Here is a 21,960-nt window from a genome sequence, read left to right as displayed (position 1 = left end):
ATGGGTAATTGATATGGAAGTGCATGCTTAGAGAGAAATGTTCTAAAGACAATTAAGAAATGGCAATTAAAAAGATTTAAAATGGAAGAGATAAGGAAGAGAGAACTTATGAACTTGAGGACACGCCACTTGAAATGATCCAAGATAAGTGCCAAGGTTGGATCGCCACTTGCTTCTCACAAGATAAGACCCAAAAGATGACTTAGAGACAGAATTCTATCTCAAAGAAGATAAGCAAATGAATGCAAATCACTCTTATATTTATTCAATCAAAGGTGTGTACAAAAGGAGACCCCTAGGCTTCTTATATAACCTTTAGGATGAAGTAATTGGAGATTTTTAAGGGATGTGGGACTTGGAATGCTTCCAAGTCTGAACAACCACGTTTTCAAGTGCTCTTAGTCCCACATCTCTTAATTCTTCCATTCTTAAAGGGTTTATAAGCTTCCTAGCAAGTCTAGAAACTAAAAACTACAAACAATGCATGTTTACTTGCACTACAAACAACAAAAGGAGAAAGCCTATTTATTCTTGTTTTTCTTTAAGTCCAAGCTATGTGAAGTCCCACATTGCTTGTACTATAAAGAAAAGAAGAGTTTATAAGCTTCTCTACAACTAGAAATAACGAAAGAACAAAAGAGGCAAATACAAGCCAATGAAAACTATTATACTCTTTTTTATGCTTGTTGTCACTTTGAAAACTCTTCATTTTTGCCCCATTTATGATCATATCATCCCCCCAGGTTGGAGAGAATTCGACCTCGAATCTTGAAAAACCTGCAACAAAGAGAGATTAGTGACTTATTTTGTGTATAAACCAAAGCAACTCCTCCTGGATCAAATGTCAACCTGCAAAAATCATCAAATATTTTGTGAATGAATTTATGTTGACCAATCAATGTATATAAAAAAGGTATTAGTAAAAGAAAGTCTCCTTATATTTTTATTGTATTTAGTGGTGAAAACTAGGAGACCATTTTTAGAGAAAAAATTATTTTTGTCTTGAGTTGAATGTAACCAAAGGGGTAACACTAACTCATGATGTGTTTCAAAAATGTTTATAGAATAGTTGGAAAGAAGGAAAGAGGAAGGTGAAAGAGTTGTGAAAAATACTTTTGGAACAAATAAAGAAAACTTAGTAAAAGGGGAAAAGTAGAAGGATTGAAAAGCTCCCCTGTCATGGCTTGGATCTATTTGAATGATGGGAGTGGATGGTGCCTTCAGTAACACTTCCTTTTTTACTAAGACTTTGTCCTTCTCCATTTCTCTCACAAGTTCTTCTTTTTCTTTCTTTTCTCTCTCCTCTCTTTCTTTTCTTTCTTCATTTAAACAAGTAAGCATGACCTTCTCTTTGGCATCACTTGATGAGGAAGAAGAGTTATAGGTTGGTGAAGGTAAGGAAGAGGTAGACTCATTAGTCATAATTACTTCACCCTCAATGCATGTTGCCTTTTTGGTGGGGCAGGCAGAGGCTATATGACCATGTCCTAAGCATTTAAAACATTTAATGTGACTTGGTCTAGAAGGAGATTTAGGTAGGGAAGAGGAATGGTTAGAAGAAGAATGAGGACAAGATTTGTTAGTGGGCTCCTTAGAAACATCCTTGGTTTTATCCTTTGATGATGAGGATTTATACAAAACATTTGTTGAAGATTTGGAAAATTTGTTGTGACAAGCTTCTTTTTTCAAGAGTTTCTTCTCTACTTTCATGGCTCTATGAACCACTACATCTAAAGTCTCATCATTATGGATTTCAATTATATCTTGGATGTTGCTATTAAGTCCACTAATAAATCTAACTATTTTTGCATGATTAGTTTCTTTAAGGTTAGTACGATGTAGGAGCACTTCGAGCTCGTGAGCATACTCCTCCACACTTCGTCTACCTTGAGTAAGACGTTGGAGCTTAATCAAGAGGTCCCTATGGTAGTATGAAGGCACAAAATGTTGGTACAAAATGTCGCTGCAATGTTCCCATGTACTCACAGTTGAGGCCATGGTTAAGTATCTCCTATTTAGCCATTGTTTAGCGTATCCCTCTAAAGCTAAACAAGCTAACTTTACACACAAAGGTCCATTTACACTATACAAATAAAAAATTTGGTCTACTTTAGCTATCCAATCTAGAAAAATAGATGGCTCGGCTTCCCCTTTGAAAGTAGGCAAGTTCAACTTTGGTAGTGTAAGGCCTTGGTAAATAGCTTTATCTTCTTGATGCTTCTTTGGTGAGGGAAGGTATACATTTACAGTTCTAGCTTCTTGCTTCTTCTTGTAGGAACCATGATCATGACCATGAGGTTGCTCCCCTTTTGCTTTCGCGTCTTTGTCCAACCGTTTGCTAATGAAATCAAGTTGATGTTGCATTTGTTGAAATGCCTTCATCAAATCAAACTTGCTAGAATCACTTCCATGATGGCTAGCTCTATTGGAAGAGGAATTGCTTGAACCTGCAAACATGGTGTTCTAATGCAAACAGCAGCAACACTTTCAAAACAAAACAAGTTAGAACAATATTAAAACAGCAACAAAAGTGGCGCAAATAGCAGCCAAGGTTCACTAATGAACAAATCTTCGAACCCCAAAAACGGAGTCAAAAACTTGTTAACCATCGACAAGTGTAACCGAATCATATCAAATAATAAACCTGGTAAGACCAAGTATCGTTCTCCCAAAGGACTCACGGCCTAGACAGTTATGTGATTTATTGATTAATTAAGACTTGTGAACAAATTGTTGTACGTTTCAAATGCAAAACACTGAAAAGTAAATATGTATGCATATGATGATCAATGGGCAAGAAGAAACAAAACACGTGAATTGAAATACATGGATGAATATGTTGTTGGGATTTATCAATTTCATCCTATCCACTCTCTTGTATTTAGGAACTCATCATTCTTTTCATTAATGTTAATGTCACTTTCTAAATTACTTTAAACCTGATGTCTCGTCAAAGAAAGCCTAATCATAATCACTAGTTTACAATGTCTTGTCTCCCTAGCAATTAATCATGCATTATAGTGAACAGAAACTTAAAGGCAACCAACTATCATACTCCTATGTCTAGGTTTGTAATATACTGATGGGAGAGATTCCCCAGATCTAGATTTTCCCGTATGTGTCCATATCGACAAAACCAATAATCATGACATCAAATGAGTTAAACAATGCATGCTTTGAGCAAAGAGTAAAAACCCTAACTATTAATGAAAGAAAGCATGTATCATAAAAATGATCTTAAAGAACAAATTCCATACAAGAGAGTTTCTAAGGATTTACATTGATTTCCCAGCAACAAAATAAGTTTAGTTCTCCATTGTCATGAAAGAACTAGATGAACAATGGAATGAAAGAATGGAAGAGATAGAAAAACCCAAGAAAGAAAAGAAGAGAGTCGTCACCATCTCCAATTCTACCCCCAAGGGGTGAAAAGTGTGTTTCTGCTTCGTTCCAACCAAAGATACAAACCTTATAACATCCTAAAGCTTATATACTATTCTAAAAATTACAGAAAAGTAGGCCCAAGCCCAGAAAAGTGTCGCTCAGCGGTAGTAGCGCGTGTCAATTCTTCTCCTCAACGGCTTTTCTCCCCTTAGCGGTGCCAACGGTTCTTTGCAAGTGCCGCTCAACAGTAATTAGCGCTGAGCGGTACTTGCTGATTCTCTTCTTTTGCACATTTTGTGTCCTTTTTTGATTCCATCTCTATCCCTTTTCACTTCTTTCATCAATTTCATCTCAAAACCTGCAAAAACAAGGAAATCAAGCATAAAACTTGTCCAACTCTGTTATTTCCAACAATTCAACAAAATCATGAGTTCAAGCTAATTTCTAAGTCATAAAGGTTGTAATTGAAGTCAATTTTAAGTATAAAAATAACAGTTTTTCAACTCTTATCAGCTAGATTTCTTTGTTTTCAACAGGAATTAAGATGATTTGAAGAAGAGTTGAAGTAGTAAGGAGTTGGAACTCAGGAAGAGTTGGAAAAGCATTAGAAAGAAGGAACGCAGCAACACGGAGCGCCATTTTAGGGGCTCTCAGCGCTGGATTACACTGTCTAACGCTTGACTGCCTTTTTTCTGAAGCCCTTAGCGTAGGAAGTCTCTTTCTCGCGCTTGGGCGCCCTTTTTGGGGCGCTGAGCGCCACTTCCTCGAGTTGCATCATGCCTGCTTGCCTTCTAAGCTGACCTTGAGCGTCAAATAATTCGGCACGCCGCCAGGGCGCTCTAAGTGGGGCGTTGAGCGCCAATTTCGTGGGCTTGGACAAGTTTTCTGTTATTTTTATGTTCTATTTAAGGACTTGGACATCCTAGGGATTGTATCTTTGGACGAAAGAGGCACAAAACACACCTTTTGACGTCTCGGAGGCGGATTTGGATTCGCAAGCTCTTATGTTCAACTTCTAGGGTTTTATCTTTCATTCTTTTTCCATTATTCATCTACTTTCACCATGCCAATGCTGAACTAAACTCTATTTCTTGTTGGGGAATGATGTAAACCTTTGTAAACTCTCATGTATTGAATTGATTTCTTAATAGTCTATGTTTCTTTCATTAATTGTTAGGATAATTCTTCTTCGCTCATTGCTTGTTTTTTTTAACTCATTCATTAGCATGATGTATGATTTGCATGAGTACCGGAAGGTATCTTGCAATTCAAGTTCTGGAGAATTATTCCCAGAAGCAGTATTGCTCAGGAATTGGGGTATGAGTTCTGGTTGCCTTAATCTTCTGCGCATATGTAATGCAGAATTAATTGTTAGGGATGCAAGGAATTGTGACCTAGTAATTAAGGATAGACTTTCTTCGCCGAGGAATCGGGTTTTAAGTACTTTAGATAGTGACATTGACATTAATGAAGAAGTAGAATTTGTATATACATGATAACAGTTGAAAAACTGTTGTTTTTATACTTAGTTTTGACATCAAAAACAACCTTTATGACTTAGAAACTAGCTTGGAATCATGTTTTTGCTTATGTTTTGGAAATAAGAGAGTTGGATGGGTTTTATGCATGGTTTTCCTTGTTTTTGTAGGTTTTAAGATGAATGGAATAAAAGAAGTAAGGTAGCCAGAAGTTGGACTTAGAAAAGGAAGAAAAAGTGCACAAAAGAAGAGCCACAAGTACCGCTCAGCACCACTTTTACCACTGAGCGGCACTCTGAAGTCCTGCAGTCAACGCTGAGAGGCAAAACTGCAGCTGAGCGTCAAAATAGAAGAATCGCACTTACCGCTGAGCGGTAATTACCGCTGAGCGCCATTTTATTAGGCCTTAGGCCAATTTTCCGTAATTTTTAGGAAGCTATATAAGGTTTTGGCCGAATTAGGGTTAATATCTTTGGACAGAACAAAGCAAAATCGCACTTTCTTCACCCCTTGGAGGAGGATTTTGGATGCTCAAGCTCTATTCTTCACCTTCTAGGGTTCTATCTTTCATTGTTTTTCATCTAGCTTCACTATGATTATGGTGAACTAAACCTTCATTGTTGTTGGAGAACCGATGTAATCCTTTGAAACTCTCATGCATTGAATTGGTTCTTTAATCTATATGCTTTCTTTCATTAAATGTTAGGGTTTTTCTTCTATACTCTATGCATGCTTTGTTTAACTCATTCAATTGCATGATCATTGATGTTATTTGTATGGACACATATATGTAAATCTACAACTGAAGAAATTCTCCCAAGAGTAATATTGCCTAGACATAGGGATAGGAAGATTGGTTGCCTTTAAGCTTCTATGCGAATGTAATGCATGAATAATTGCTAGGGAGACAAGACATTGTAAATTAGTGATTAGGAGTAGGCTTTCTTCACCGAGACATCGGGTTTAAGGTAAATTAGAAAGTGGAATTAACATTAATGAAGAAAGATGAATTCTTGAATACATGAGAGTGGATAGGATGAATCGAAAACCCCAACAACATAATCATTCATATTATACATCAGCCGTTTTTGGATCTTTCAAGTCCATTGATCCAAACCTTGCATTCATGTTTATTTTTCATAGTTCAACACCAATATTTTCGGTTACAAGTCTAAGATAATCAACAAATCACATGACTGTTTAGGCCGTGAGTCCTTTGGGAAACGATACTTGGTGTTACCATTTTATTATTACTTGATACGATTTGGTACACTTGTCGAGGGTTAACAATACATCAGAGCAAACTAGGTGAAATCTAACCCCAAAATCATATTCATCATATCAAATTCATCCGTTCATCTCTACACTTTTGTCCAATTGATCAAGTTGCATGCATATTTACTTTTCAGTATTTGCATTTTAAACCAAAAGATTTTGTTTTCAAGTCTTATTTAATCAAGAAATTGCATAACTGTTTAGGCCGTGAGTCTCTAGGGAAACGATACTTGGTCTTACCATGTTTATTACTTGATACGATTCGGTACACTTGTTGGAGTCTTAACAAACGTAAATTCTTTTTGTGATACATTTTACTTTGTTACTTTTATTGATGATTGTTCTAGGAAGTTTTGTGTTTATGCACTATAGAGAAAGGACCAAGTGTTGGAAGAGTATAAAGAATTCCATGCTTTGGTTGAGAGGCAGTCAGGCACGAAGCTGAAGCACATTCGTACTGAAAATGATGGTGAATATTGTGGACCATTTGATGCTTATTGTAGACAATATGGTATTGCACATGAGAAGACTCCTCCCAAAACTCCTTAGCTGAATGGTTTAGCGGAGAGGATGAAAAGGAAATTGATTGAAAGAGTTAGGTGTATGCTTTCTGAAGCAAAATTGCCTAAGCATTTCTGGGGTGAGGCATTGCTTATAGCAATGCATGTTATTAATCTAAGTCCTGCAGTTGCTTTGAACTTTGAGGTGCCAAACAAGATTTGGTGTGGCAAGAATGTTATTTATGATCATTTGTGTGTCTTCTGCTGTAAAGCATTTGTTCATGTTCCAAAGGATGAAAGATCTAAGTTGGATGTGAAGACAAGGCAATGCATCTTCATTGGTTTTGGTTAGGATGAATTTGGCTACAAGTTGTATGACCCCTTTCAAAAGAAAGTTGTTAGAAGTCGTGGTGTGTAATTCATGGAAGATCAAACCATTAAAGATATTGATAAGGTGGAGAAGTCTACACCTAAGGAAGATGGTAATGTGGCTGATTTTTATCCAATTCAGTTGTCTATTAATGATTTGGATATTGATGTTCATGATGATGAACAACATGGTGATATTGATAATCAGCAGATTGGAGATGGCTTGGATGTTCTTATTGATAATGTTGATGAAGAAGAACATGATGTGTCACAAGATGAGAGTCTTGGTGATGTACCTGAGCTACCTGAAGCTCAACCTAGAAGATCTGACAAGCTAAAACAACCTTCTAAGAAGTACTCTACCAATGAGTATGTGATGTTGACTCATGAGGGAGAACCGAAATGTTATGAGGAGGCCATTGAAAGCGAAGAAAAAAAAAGTGGTTGGATGTAATGTAGGATTAGATGAAATCTCTGCATGATAATCACACTTATGACTTGGTGAAGTTGCCTAAGGGTAAGAGAGCCTTAGAGAATAGGTGGATTTTCAGGGGGAAGCAAGAGAGCAATTCAACATCTACTAGATATAAAGTCATATTAGTGGTGAAAAGCTTTAGACAAATAAAGGGTGTTGACTTCAATCAGATTTTCTCACCTGTGGTAAAAAGCTTCAGACAAATAAAGAGTGTTTCATCTAAGAAAGATTCCCAGATTTCTGCTTCCTTGCTTGTAACTTCATTGTTAACCAACCTAGATAAGTGATCAGCAATTACATTTTCACTTCCCTTCTTGTCACGGATTTCCACATCCAACTCTTGTAGTAACAGCACCCATCTAATCAATCGTGGCTTAGAATTCGGCTTGGTTAGCAAATACTTTATAGTTGCATGATTTGTGTAGATGATTACTTTAGACCCAATGAAATAAGGTCTAAATTTCTCAAAGCATACACAATAGCAAGAAATTCTTTTTCTGTGGTGGCATAATTCAACTAAGCTTCATTCAAATCATTGCTTGCATAATAAATGGTGTGAAATACTTTTTCTTTTCTCTGACCCAACACAACACCTATTGCATAATCACTGGCATCACACATTAATTCAAAATTTCAATTCCAATCTGGAGCTACAATCACTGGGGCTGAAACCAATTTGCTTTTCAAGATGACAAAGGCTTTTAAACATTCTTCATTCATCACAAAAGCTACATCTTTAATAAGCAAATTACTCAATGGTTTAGCAATCTTTGATAAGTTTTTAATAAATCTTCTATAAAACCCAGCATGGCCTACAAAACTTCTAATGCCCTTTACATTTAATGGCGGTGGAAGTTTCTCAATGACCTCCACTTTGGCTTTATCCACTTCAATCCCCCTAAGAGAAATCTCGTGACCCAACACAATTCATTCTGTTACCATAAAATTGCATTTCTCCCAATTAAGCACAAGATTTGTTTTCACACATCTCTTAAGAACAATATCCAGATTTGCCAAACACCTTTCGAAAGAATCTCTAAACACCGAAAAATTATCCATGAAGACTTCAATACACTTTTCTATGAGGTCCGCAAAAATTGACTACATACACCTTTGAAACGTAGCTGGAGCATTACATAACCCAAATGACATCTTTCTTGTAGGCGAATACACCAAATGGACATGTGAATGTCGTCTTCTCTTGGTCCTTTGGATCTACCACAATTTAATTGTATCCAGAATATCAATCTAGAAAGCAGTAAAAAGCCTGACCTGCCAATCTTTCCAGCATCTGATGCATAAAAGGAAGGGGAAAATGATCCTTCCTAGTTGCCTTATTTAACTTCCTATAATCAATGCACATCTGCCACCCAATGACTGTCCTAGTAGGAATAAGCTCATTCTTCTCATTTTAAGTTACTATCATCCCTTCTTTCTTTGGCACTACCTGTACTGGACTTACTTATTCACTGTCAGAGATTGGATATATAATGCCAGCTTCTAGAAGCTTCAATACTCCTGCATCATAGGATTTAACCTTATTTGTGGTTGAGCACTTGGTCTATAATCATCCTCCATAAAAATTTTATGCATGCAATAAGTTGGGCTTATACCTTTGAGATCTGAGATTGACCATCCAATAGCTTCTTTGTTGGCTTTCAATATTTCTACCAACTTTTCTTATTCTTCAGGGAGCAAAGAATTACTAATGATGACTGGTTTCGTTCCATCTTCTTCTAAGAAAACATACTTCAAATGTGATGGTAACATCTTTAATTCCAATTTCTTTTCTTTGACTTCTTCTTTGGTATCAATCGTCTCAAAATTAGCCTCGTCCACTAGGACTTCCTTTAACGTCTCCAAATTCATCATACACTCATCAATTAATTTCTCTTCCTCTTCATTCAAATCTTCGCATGCATCAATGAGAGTTTTTTCTAACGTAGAAGAACAACGTATCATCTTCTCTTGCACCATACAAACTTCATCAAGCATATCAAATTGGAAACATGCTTTATCATCCTTAGGGTGTGTCATGGCTTTCAATACATCAAAATTCACTTCTTCATCTTGCACTCTTACTTTAACCTTGTCATTCTCCACATCAATTAAACTCTAGCAATCTTCATAAATGGTCTCCCCAGAATGAGAAGCACATCTCCATTCTGTTCCATCTCCATTATGACAAAATCCACTGGAAATACAAATTTGTCTACCTTCACCAGCACATCTTCAACCACCCCGTACGGGTATTTAAGAAACTTGTCCGCCAATTGGAGGGTCATTCTAGTAGGTTTGAGTTCCAAACCTTCAATTCTTTTGAACATAGCGAGCGACATTAAATTAATGCTAGCTCCCAAATCAATCAATGCTCTTCCAACTTCCAATTCTCCTATGGTACACGGAATGGTGAAGCTTCCTTGATCTTTAAACTTAGGAGGTAATAATTTTTGTATGATTGCAGTGCAATTACCTTGCACTTCAATGGTCTTCTTTTCAATGTATTTTCTTTTCTTCCTGAGGAGCTCCTTCAAAAACTTTGCATACGAAGGCATTTGTTGCAATGCTTCAAAGAAAGGTATGGTAATCTCCAGTTTCTTAAAAATCTCCATGAACTGCTTAAGCTGTTTTTCTTTCTCCTTCCTTGAATAAGTCTTTGGAGAAGGAAGTGGTTTTTCAACATCTTTTTCTTTTTTTCTCTCATCTACCTCTTCTTTCTTTTTTTCTCCCTCAATTCTCTCTTTTCGCTCAATTACTTCTTTCTCACTCACATTTTCTTTCTCTTTTCTCTCTATTTTTCTCTCATCTAACACTTTGCCACTTCTAGTAACAATGGTCTTACACTCTTCCCTAAGATTACTTTTTACATTCCGCTCACCACCCTCCATCTTGTTGACCAATTGCCCAATGTGCATCTTCATGCTTTTAAATGCAGCCTCCACATTCGTACAATAAGATAAGCTCATTTTCATGAATTGATGGAAGGTTTCCTCAAGCTTCGTGGTCTTCTCAAATGGAGTAGGTTGTTGCTGCCATCGTTCATAGTGCCATTGAACCAGTGAAACATTATGCATCTCTTGTGGTAATAGAGAAAGTTTCTTTGTCACCTCTTTCAACTGTTGAGTGATAATTTTACTTTGTGCAAGCAAGGCATCTTAAGATTGTAATTGTAGAACTCCCTTCTGTTGAGGTGGAGCTCTTCTTTAACTATGCATCTCATTATCATTAGTAGTCATGTTGTCAATCAATTCAAACGCTTCCTCTGGAGTCTTACACTTAATATTACCTCCAGTTGAGGCATCTAGCATCAATTTGGTTTGTCAACCAAGACCTCCAAGGAAGAGAATGACTCTTGTTGCTTCATTAAAGCCATGCATGGGCATCTTTCTGAACAAGCTTTTGTATCTATCACACGCTTGACCCAACGTCTCCTCCGTACCTTGCCTGAAAGAAGAAATTTCTTGCTTCCCCTTGTTGATTTTTGACTGTGGGAAGTACTTGTTCAGAAACTTTGAAACCACAACTTCCCATTCAGTAAAGCTATCCTCCGGAAAAGAATTCAACCATAGGTTAGCATTGTCTCCCAATGAGAAGGGAAACAAACTAAGCTTTATAACGTCATCCGGCACACCATTGATCTTTACACTGTTGCAAATCTCGTTGAATGTAGTCAGATGCTCATATGGACTTTCATGTGACAGTCCATTAAATTGATTGCTCTTCACCAATTGTATCAACACCGATTTCACCTCCATATTCGTAGCATTGACCATCGACCTAGTAATGTTGTTAAAGTGATGAGGGCCAACAACACTGGTGTAATCCACTAGAGTTCATCTGCCATTATTTTCTCCAGCCATCTCTTCAATACTCTGGTCAGATCTTTGTGGTGAGGGTTGTAAAAGTGTTTCCGGAGAAGGAAATAATTCTCTAGATGTTCGGATTCTCCTTCTTCGTCTACTCTCGTCCAATCCTTCAAGAAGAGGTTCTGATGTTTTCTTGCTTCTAGTCCAAATTATACCCTACATACACAAGAAAACAAAACCCTAAAAAGCACTTTTAAAATAAAAAAACATAAAAAAAAATCAAATCAAAGCTAATCAATAATCACACGAATAGAATAGTTAAACCACGAGTCCTTGGCAACGGCGCCAAAAACTTGTTAAGACCTCGGCAAGTATACCGAATCGTATCAAGTAATAATAAATGGTAAGACCAAGTATCGTTTCCCTAGACACTCACATCCTAGACATTCATGTGGTTTCTTGACTAATTAAGACTTATAAACAAAATCATGGTGTTTATAATGTAGAAAATAAATATAAATGCAAGTGTTGATCAATTGACTTGAAGAATGCACAGGTGATTAATATAAAATATGGAATGATTATGTTGTTGCAGTTTCTGACTTATCCTATCCACTCTCATGTATTTATGAATTCATCTTCTTCATTAATGCTAATGTCACTTTCTAATTTACCTTAAACCCGATGTCTCGGTGAAGAAAGCTTACTCTTAATTACTAGTTCACAATGTCTTGTATCCCCAGCAATTAAGTATGCATTACATTTGCACAAAAGCTTAAAGGAAACCAACCCTCCTATCCATATGTCTAGGTAATATTGTTTTTCGAGAATTTCTCTAGTTCTAGATTTTCCCATATGTGTCCATATCGACAAAGTCAATAATCATGCAATTGAATGAATTAAACAAATCATGCATGGAGAGTAGAGGAAAAACCCTAACAAATAATGAAGTAAAGCTTTTATAATATAAATCAATTCAATACATGATAGTTTCAAAGGATTACATCATTTCCCCAACAACAATGGAGGTTTAGTTCACCATAGACATGGTGAAAATAAATGAAAATATGGAAAAGAATGAAAGATAAAACCCTAAAAGTTGAAGATTGGAGCTTTCGCTTCCAAAATTTGCCTCCAAGGGGTGAAAAGAGTGTTTATGCACCTCCTTCTGTCCAAAAATATGAACCCTAAGTCGTCCAAAACCTTAAATAGAGTGCAGAAAAAGTCCAAGCCCACGAGACTGGCGTTCAGCGCCCTACTTATGGCGCTCAGCGGTAGCTGCAACACTCAACTAACGCTCAACGATGGCGCTCAGGTGTGAAAGATTGGTTGCAGAACTCAAGTGACACTCAGCGGTGGCGCTCAAGCGTGAAGCAATGATTACACCTCTAAATTGGCACTCAACGGTGGCGCCCAAGCGTGAAGCAGTGATTACACCTCTAAATTGGCACTCAACGCCCCCAAAGTGACACTCAGCGCTATTTGCGATTCTTCTATGTGCTACTTTTCCCTCCTTTCCTGACTCTAACTCCTTGTTACTTCAACTTCTTCATCCAATTCATCTTAACTCCTATCAAAATAAGAAAAACCAAGCATAAAACCAATAATACCACCTTCAACTCTCTTATTCTCACAACTTAAGCAAAAGCATGATTTCAAGCTAGTTTCTAAGTCATAAAGGGTGCTTTAAATATCAAAATTAAGTATAAAAATAATATTATTTCAACCGTTATCAAAGGTAAATACTTGTTGTATTGTGACAGTCAAAGTGTTATTCATCTTAGTAAGAATCCAACTTTTCATTCTAAATCCAAACACATTGATGTGAGGTACCATTGGATACGTGTTGTTTTGGATGCTAAGCTATTGGAATTAGCTAAAGTTCATATAGATGATAATGGTGTCGATATGATGACCAAGGCATTGCCAAGAGGAAAGTTTGAAGTTTGTTGTGAGATCGCTAGTTTGGCGGATATCTCCACAGAGTCATGAGGGGGAGATTTGTTGGGTTATTGGGCTTCGTTCCTTTGTGTAGAATAGACCCAAATAATTGGACCATTATGTCTCACTAGGTTAAATAAAGATGGGTCAGATTAAGGCACATTAGAGTCATTGGAAGAGAGGCAAAAGCTAAGTGAGAGAAAAAGGAAGAGAGAAAGCCTTTCCTACATAACCCTAAACCTACATTGGTGTTTTCGTCATTGTGAAGTCGTTCACCGTTGGATCAGGCTGATTCTTTTGGAAAATGGGTTCCAAACATATGGTTCTTCATTCTAACTGTTTGGATCGCCAATAGGAAGTCTAGCTTGGGAGCAATCAGTCACACACTAGTAGCCTTGTTTTGGAGAATTTTCATCTTCTTTATTCTCATTTGTAAGCATTTGTGCTTATTTAAATTGGCTTATTGAAAACACCATTTGGTGTTATTATTGGAGACTCTTTTGTACCCTATTATTGATCATAGTGGATTTTTCTTTGGTCTGAACGACTCGTGGTTTTTACCGTTGCATTGAGGGGTTTTCGACGTTAAAAATTGTTGGTGTCTCTTTGTGCTTTGGATTCTATTTTTTGTTCTATTTGTTTGGTGTTCCTCGCATATTCTCGCAAGAAGAAGGATTGAACTTCTGTTGCGTTATTACTCTTTGCTAAGTTGTTATATTTTTTTGCCCTTTCCCCATCAAAGGTGTCCTGAATTTTTCATAGATTTGCTTGTGGCACCATCTTATTTTAATTTATGTATTGTATATGTTATTTACCAACATCTTGTGTTTTTTACTCAGTGATAAATTTGCTTTGGAATCCATCACATATATTTTATTTGTTTCACTACTAACCAGCCCTTTCTTAATCAATTGTGTTAGCATTGTTCATTTACTTTGATACAGTTAGCAACTCTTGCATGTTTATGGTGCCCACTTTGCCCTAGATATATTGCGTGATTATGTTGTTTGTAGTTTCTATATGGTGTTTTGCCCACTGTTGTTTGAAGGTTTAACTCCTCGGATTTTATGTAGAGGATAGTGTCATCTAATTTATCAATTTAAATATAGATTATACTTTCATATAACTAAGTGCTTGATTAACACCAAAAGTTTCTTTCTCCATTTTTTCTGTTTCTAATGTCCTTGTGGAATCATCTCTTACGAAATTAATTGTTTTTCAGGTATTACCCTATGACCAATTTATGCAGGAGTTAGATGTGACAAATGTTCGTGAACTTGAAGATTTTTTAATTACTGAATGCATGTATGCGGTAGGCATCATTCCCTACCAAAGAGTATGTAACGTTTTCCTGCTATTCACACAATCATTATTACCACTATTTTATTTTTTATCTTGTCTTTTTCTACAATGTTTGATATAATTATGTTAATAAATTGGTTTCTTGAAACGATATTTGATGAATGATAGACAAGATTTCTAATTTTGTTGCTCTCATCAAGGAATAGTCCGAGGAAAGTTGGATCAATTGCATTGGTGCTTTGAGGTCCTTTCTCATCTTCATCATCTATTGTTGTATTTAATTGTATTTTGATCTATTTCTATTTTTCCATTAATGCATAATAGAAGTTTACCTGATTTAAGTGCAATTTTAGGTCCAATTACTAATCTTTCTTTTTCAAGTGGGGTCTGAATAATTTGTAATCATGTGGATGTTATTTATTAAGTCAATTACCAATTCTTGGAAAAATCATGTGAAATTTTAAATTTCTGTTTGATATTAAGCTTGTTTGTGACGCTGGATGACTTAAATATCAATAGAACTTGATTCAACACTTAAAGCTTTGAATTTTTGGACTATGATCACTATATAAAAATATCCAAGTCTGTAAAAGGTTCTGAAGTCCAAAAGTTGTTACTGTAGGAAAAACAAATGATTAAAGTAAAAGAAAAACTTGACAAGTGTAATAAGGAGAGGTTATTGGAATTCTGTGATGTGCTTGACATAACAGTCATGTTATATATGACTATTGTTTCACCTATTTTTTCTGCTTGCTTCACTGTTTATGTGACTAGAAAAGTGTTGTCATTTTAAATCAATTTCTATGTTGAACTAGAGTGATTGATTCTCGCTGCAACGTGATCAGTTTAAATGCTCATGATGATGATGATGATTTTCCTTGTAGGTCCAATTCTATTCTCTAGCCCAAGATCTGATACAATTGATCATACTCTGATCTTGGAGCTTGAATCGCAAGCTTAGATAGAGCATGAGGCCCTTGTTTTGCTGAGTTTTGATTGGCCAACTCTATTGTTGCTTTCAAAATGAGCAATTTATTTTCACGACTGTCATCCTCACTTTGTCGGACATTGGTCATTGATTTAATAATAATAATTAACAAAATAAATATTATTTATTGAACTCCATGACATGGATTGCTTTAAGTAATTTAGTTTGGTTAAATAGTCATAATATGCCTGATGCATTAACAATTTCAACTGATATCATTTTGTTTTCTGCTTTGCATATGCAAACTGTCGTTACTAGAAGATGACAAATACTTGTCTTCCACGTGAGGCATCACGACAATGGTTCCTAGAATTTGTATTATTAAGAAAACCATCATTCTACTTTGTTTGCCATTTCCAAGTCTAGCACACTTTGATATGTGGAAGCCTAAAATAAAAGTTTTCAAGTGTTGGTATCATTGAGAAAAGAACACTTCAAAGAAGATTAACAAAGACATCCAAGTGTTTAAAGTATATATGGAGGTTTCATTGAAGTTTAACTTTCAAATGGCAAAGTTACTAATGTTAAATTTTTATCTTTGTTAAGAATTTTGCTTAGTTCATCAACCTTATGTATTTTTTCATATTTACATTATGTATTTTTTTTATATTTATATTGTAATTGTAAATGATATATTTTATCTTAAATCATCAATAAAATTAATTTTTATTAATCTCTTGTGTACTTTATAATTTTATATATTTTATTTATTCTTATTATAAAAAATAGATTTTATTAAATTAAGAAATTATAAATTTATGTGTGTAATTATAAATAAAGGAGGTTTCAAAACTCTACAAAATAAGTCAGCAATAGAAGAGGTTAAAATTCTCCATAAAAAGACCTCTGCCATATAAATCGGATACAAAGGGCCATTAAAAACCTCTGCAAATTAATAGCTCTAACTCTAATTGCGGGTGTTTGAAAAATCCCTAGAAATTAATTTGCTGAGATTAAAATCCTCCGCAAAATGAAAAATAAACCTCCACTAAAATTTGGAGGTTTTTATATGATTGAGATGATCTTGTGGATTCATATGCTTCAATTTTTTTCCTACATTCAACATTTAATAAAATAGTGAAATTGTCTAAATTAGAGAAAACAAATGCACAATTCCAAAACAACAAGGTCAAACACAAATCAGTGAGATTCCTTTGTTAAGAGGAGCAAAAACACAACAAAGAAAATGAAAAATTGTATGTAAGTTAAATAGTTAAATGTGACTCCAGTACTTAAATACCAGTGGTCCCTCAATATTAATGTTGTTCAATCAAAATCTTATCAATTGTTATTGATATCTTAGGACCTCTTATTAACTCCTTTCTCTCTTTAACCAAAAATAATGTGATATCTTAGGACCTCTTATTATCTTAGGACCTCTTCTATTATAATCTCATGTACTATGACCAATTTCTAAGGTTTTGGAAGAACATAAACAAACAAATAGGTTAGTTATTTAAGGAAACAAAACACTTACATTAACTTGAAAAAAAAATTCATTTGAGGACTAAATCAAGAAACTTTTTGAATGTCATAAAAATAAATTTATAAAATACTGACCTTTTATGTCTAGCTTAAATCAAGAAACTTGTAATTGATCTCCAACTCAATTTACTGTTTAGTAAATGTAAAGACTTGAGGGATGAGAGTCCACTAAAAGTAGAATATCAGTGTGGTTGAGCATATACCTGCAAGCAATAATATATCATCCATTAATTATATATAGCAACAGGTATTCTAGAACCTAGTATTTTGTTTAAGAAAAACATACTTAGCAATTTTTTTTAATTGGTCCAGTTGCTCCCTTTCAATTTATTTATTTTGTAGCACTTTTCAAACATGCAAAACAAAAAATTATTCACAGTGTAAACGAGCTTATGAACTCAATTTATGAAATAATTAATTAAATTGTTTTCTTCAGGCAAATAATAAATAAGTTTAAACCTAATTGTAAGCTTATTATATAAATAATTAATCTCAAAATTTACATATTATTGGAGAGTCTTGGATGCTTAGACATTTATAAGAATTAAAAATTAAAAACAAAACTCATTAATTTGAACAACTGCAAAGACAGAGTTTGATCCTTTTAAGGGTATTTGACCACAGTGATTCATTTCCTTATGTATAGTAGTCAATATCGAAATAACTTACAAGGTTCTTCTTGCTCTTTTCATCTCGTTTTCATTCCACAACATAGCCAATAAAGAGTCAATATTAATGGTAACTGTATTCCTACCAAAACCTAAATTTAAATGAAAAATTTCACAGGTTCATTTGTTCAAAGTCATTATTTAAAAAGAAATATCACGTTTTTTAAAGTGTCATGTCATCATGGATTTAAAAAGAAAAAATTGACATATTCACAAGGATTAAAAACAAATTAATATAATTTAAAATCCTTCATTATTCTTGTGTGTGTCTGAAAACTTGGCAACTTACAACATGAAAAACTTCAAACAAGATTAAATCAATGGTAACTTCAAACAATATACTTTCTACTCTACTGTAGCTTTGTTAGAGATCCATGATTGCATATTGCTACTTTGTTTCAATAAATACCATTGTTAGAGATATAATCCAAAATTGGGCGTCAATCCAACAGGTTAAGCACTTGGTTGAATTGGACAGTTGATTCTTACTTGATATCAAAGAATCTGGCTAGGATGAAGTGACCAATATATCCTTGCAAATCTCAGTATGTATAATTAAACTAATTTTCAGAACTAAGTGGAATTTACATTGACCACACAATTCAGGCCAAGAGGCAATATATGAAGATTAATAATTTAATGCGAACAATGCATGACTCACCTTATCAAAGTTATAGATTCTCTAATTTACAAGACCAATTCACTAGAACGAGGTACATGAAAACAACAAACGGGAAGAACTTGCTTCATTATAGAAGAAAAAGAAATATATTTCTTTTCATATTGTTCCTTAGAGAAAATCAATTAGGAAACCAACTCGCACATCAAGACAGAGCATCATGTTAAAAATTGCAATAAGAAACAAAAAAATCATTTTTCCTGCAAAACATTTATGCAAATATGAGTTTGATAATCAGTACTGCAATAAATATAAATAATAATGCTACCAAGAAAATCTATGACTAAAATTTGGAAATGATGACTTCCAAATCATGGTTGTGCAGATCCAAGCCACACAAAGCATAGTTAGTATCTGCACTAAGTGAAGCAAGATACATGTTTAAAGGAGCATACAATTCAAGCAAATTAGCCAGTATTCTTCTAGCTAAATACAAGATTAAAGCCAAATTCACAATCATTCATAATTAAAACATGAATCTGATCTCAAACAGATACCAACAACAATGATACAACTCCAGTACACATAAAAAAAGATAGAAATTAAAATACACACAATTTTGAACCATACAGTATAACCTCAACATTGTCACACGAAAGCAGATCAAGTTATGAGAGCATTAAGTTAACAAGGAATACGTTTCATAGTCAATTGCATACTATCTTAACAATGTCTCAGATTTAAGCCTAACTAACTAAGCTCGGTTTGTTGATAATATATTTTATCATCCCATATTAACACTAGCTTGGAATCAATCAAAACCAGCAGCTCCTTACTGGATAAAACAGAGATAGTGCTTGAATAAGTGAGTTTTTAGCTCCTCGTTTTCAAGTAGGCAATCATATCACCTCACTTCCTCAAACTACAGTAAATTTTGTGGTGGTATAAAGAAAAACAAAAAACAAAACAAAACTAAGCAAAATGACAAAGTCCCTTAGAACCAAAACAAATTAATTGGGTTTTCTTAAAATTTTTGAAGTGTAACAAGATCCGTGAGGAAAATCTTCCTCTACTTCCAACAGTGCAGACATGGTTCCAAAAGGCTTCCTCTTTGTCTGTGTTGGAACAGAGCTCAAGAGATTCATCATTCTCACCCCTTGCCTTGCCTCGCCTCTCACCTCCTCATACTTCACACCCTTCTCATACATTAATATTCTTAGAAAACACAAGACTAATCAGAAACCTAAAACGTGCTTTTCTACCGTTTCAATTCCGAGAGTAATCATAAGTTCAAACGCATAGAGTGAAAATGAACGGAAAGAAAAACGAATCAACGAATGGAATGAAAATGAAGTGACCTACGCAGATGCGAGGAATTCAGAGAGCAAACACGACCTACGCAGCGACAATGCCTTGACGACGAACACAACGCAGGGGAAGACCAACAAGAAGATGGTGCGGGGCTTGGAGGAAAATGATTATGGTGAACTTTTTGGAGGAAAATGTATGAAGGCAGAAATGAATTGAGAAAGAGAATTAGGGTTTAGGGAAAATTAGGAGTAGAAATGAAGTCCTATTCAGTGTTAGATAGTAAGTGTCGTGAAGTATTAGGGGAAGGGAACACGTGATCTTTTTGGAAAATTATTTAAAAAAAACAATTTAGGGGTGGTTTCTCTTATAAACCGCCGGAAATTTTTCGGAGATTTCAAAACCGCCAGAAAATAATCCCTTCTAAAAAGTGAGTGTTAGAGTTTGGTGTACAGATAAAGTTTTATGCATTATAGATAAATTTTATTTTGGAAAGTTTTGGTTTTTTAGAATTTAACGAGGTTTTAGGAGAAAAAACTAGAAATTTCATTGTCAAAGACGAAAATATTTATTTGTGGAGATAACGTAAAACTTTGAAAACTTATTATAATTAAAAAAATATGTATTCAAAGTAGTTTATTTTTTTTAATTTAAAAAGATTTATTTTATTATGATAAGAGACAAAATGGTTTACTATAATTATTTAAATGATTTTATCTCTTTCTCAATATATTTTTAAGAATACAATCAATAATTAAAGTTAATCTTATATTATTATTTAAATTATTTATTATAGCTTTATGTTGTTTAACCGAGTAGTTTGGATATTTTAAATTTTTATTCGTATCTTAATAATACCATATCGAATAAAAGGTTTCACTTTGTAAAGCTAAAATAAAAGTATATTTATTTAAAATAAAAAATAAACTATTTAAAGATAAATTAATATTATATAACAATATTGTAATATATAAAATATATCGATCAGAGTTAATGGTCAAAATGTTTCGGTTGAATTTGTTCGAAGGTCGGTCGTCCTTTCTTGTCTGCTCTCTTTTGATCATCTAATCTTCTCCTAGAACGCAATCCACTCTTATGGACTTTTGAACGACAGAAGACACTCCGACGCTCAAGTCAGATATTTTTTTCAAAGAGGTCATTTTTTTATTATGATATATCAAAATTATTTTACTTGCACATCAATTGTAAATTTATAGGGCTTGTGGCAACGAAACACATTGATTAACCATTAACGCAGTATATTTCTAGGCAATCAAACCTAATAATCAATTATTATTACCGTATATTTGTAAAGCGTAAGGCAATTTGACCCAATAATACCGGCTAAAAGCCCATAAATGACCATTAGCTCTGATCGATATATTCCATATAGTACATACTACAAGTTCTCTTTGGAACTTTTTCCTAGGTTGAGTTGTAGATGCTAGGAGTTCGATTTAGAACTTTTTTTAGTTTGGAACTTTTTTCTGTGCAAGATATTTCACTCACAAAAATATGTGTTAAACAAAATATTCAATATTTTATTTTTATTATGAGAAGCGATTAGAACGTGATAAGGTTGAAAGTTGGTGGTCCAAGTGACTAAGCTGTAAGAGATTTAACCTTCCTGTGGAGGATATTTTTACTCACAAAAATATGCATTAAATAAAATATTGAATATTTTATTTTTATAATGAGAAACCATTAGAACCTGACAAGGTTGAACTTTGGTGGTCCAACTGACCAAGTGGTAAAGGATTGAACCTTCCTCTCCAGGATATTTTTACTCACAAAAACAAAAATATACATGGGTAAAACAAAATATTTAATATTTTATAATCTTCTATTTTGCAGAGGCATTTAATTTTTTGCCTCGTCTGAAAGTTCTCAAAACAAAAGACATGTTTTTAGAAATTATTATGGAATTTTTTGCTCTTGTGCAAAACCTAGTATTGATCCAAAGTAGTAATGTCGAGACCAAGCGCTCATCTAGTTAACCTAGTATTGATCCAAAGTAGTAATGTCGAGACCAAGCGCTCATCTAGTTTCTTATGGTTTCATGGGGATGCCGCTTGGTCCCACGGTGGACGCCAAATGTTTCAGTTAAATTGGTTCGAGGGCCGGTCGTCCTTCCTTGCTTTGCTCTCTTTCGATCGTCCAATCCTCTCTGAGAACGTAATGCACTCCAATGTGTTGTTGACTTGTAGAAGACACTCCCACACTCAAGTCAGATATATTTTTTCAAAATGTATTTATTTTATTAGGATAAATCAATGTTATTTTACCTGAACCTAAATCGTATATTTATAGGGCTTGTGACAGCCAATCACATTGATTAACCATTAACACAATACATGTTTAG

At 34.5% G+C, this 21,960-nt stretch overlaps 1 protein-coding gene across 5 annotated transcripts; it reads right to left on the bottom strand.

Annotated features, from left to right (window-relative positions):
* Positions 1 to 239: 239 nt before the first annotated feature.
* Positions 240 to 19,964, bottom strand: LOC108347847 (uncharacterized). 5 transcript variants are annotated; one of them, XM_052877670.1, is made up of 3 exons: positions 19,649 to 19,964; positions 17,079 to 17,206; positions 870 to 3,742 (listed from the first exon to the last, which is right to left on the bottom strand). In XM_052877670.1, exon 3 carries the CDS (start codon positions 2,455 to 2,457, stop codon positions 883 to 885), a length of 1,575 nt encoding a protein of 524 aa, XP_052733630.1. In that variant the 5' UTR covers positions 2,458 to 3,742; positions 17,079 to 17,206; positions 19,649 to 19,964; the 3' UTR covers positions 870 to 882. The 5 variants fall into 5 exon arrangements, with proteins under 5 accessions (XP_052733638.1, XP_052733630.1, XP_052733628.1 ...); XM_052877668.1 differs by lacking the exons at positions 17,079 to 17,206; positions 19,649 to 19,964 and adding exons at positions 7,662 to 8,999; positions 9,095 to 10,532; XM_052877678.1 differs by lacking the exons at positions 870 to 3,742; positions 17,079 to 17,206; positions 19,649 to 19,964 and adding exons at positions 240 to 849; positions 7,662 to 10,555.
* Positions 19,965 to 21,960: the final 1,996 nt, after the last annotated feature.

This window comes from Vigna angularis, chromosome 1 (assembly GCF_016808095.1).
Source record: "Vigna angularis cultivar LongXiaoDou No.4 chromosome 1, ASM1680809v1, whole genome shotgun sequence".
NCBI lineage: Eukaryota > Viridiplantae > Streptophyta > Magnoliopsida > Fabales > Fabaceae > Vigna > Vigna angularis.
This window is presented reverse-complemented; position numbering and strand designations above follow the sequence as displayed.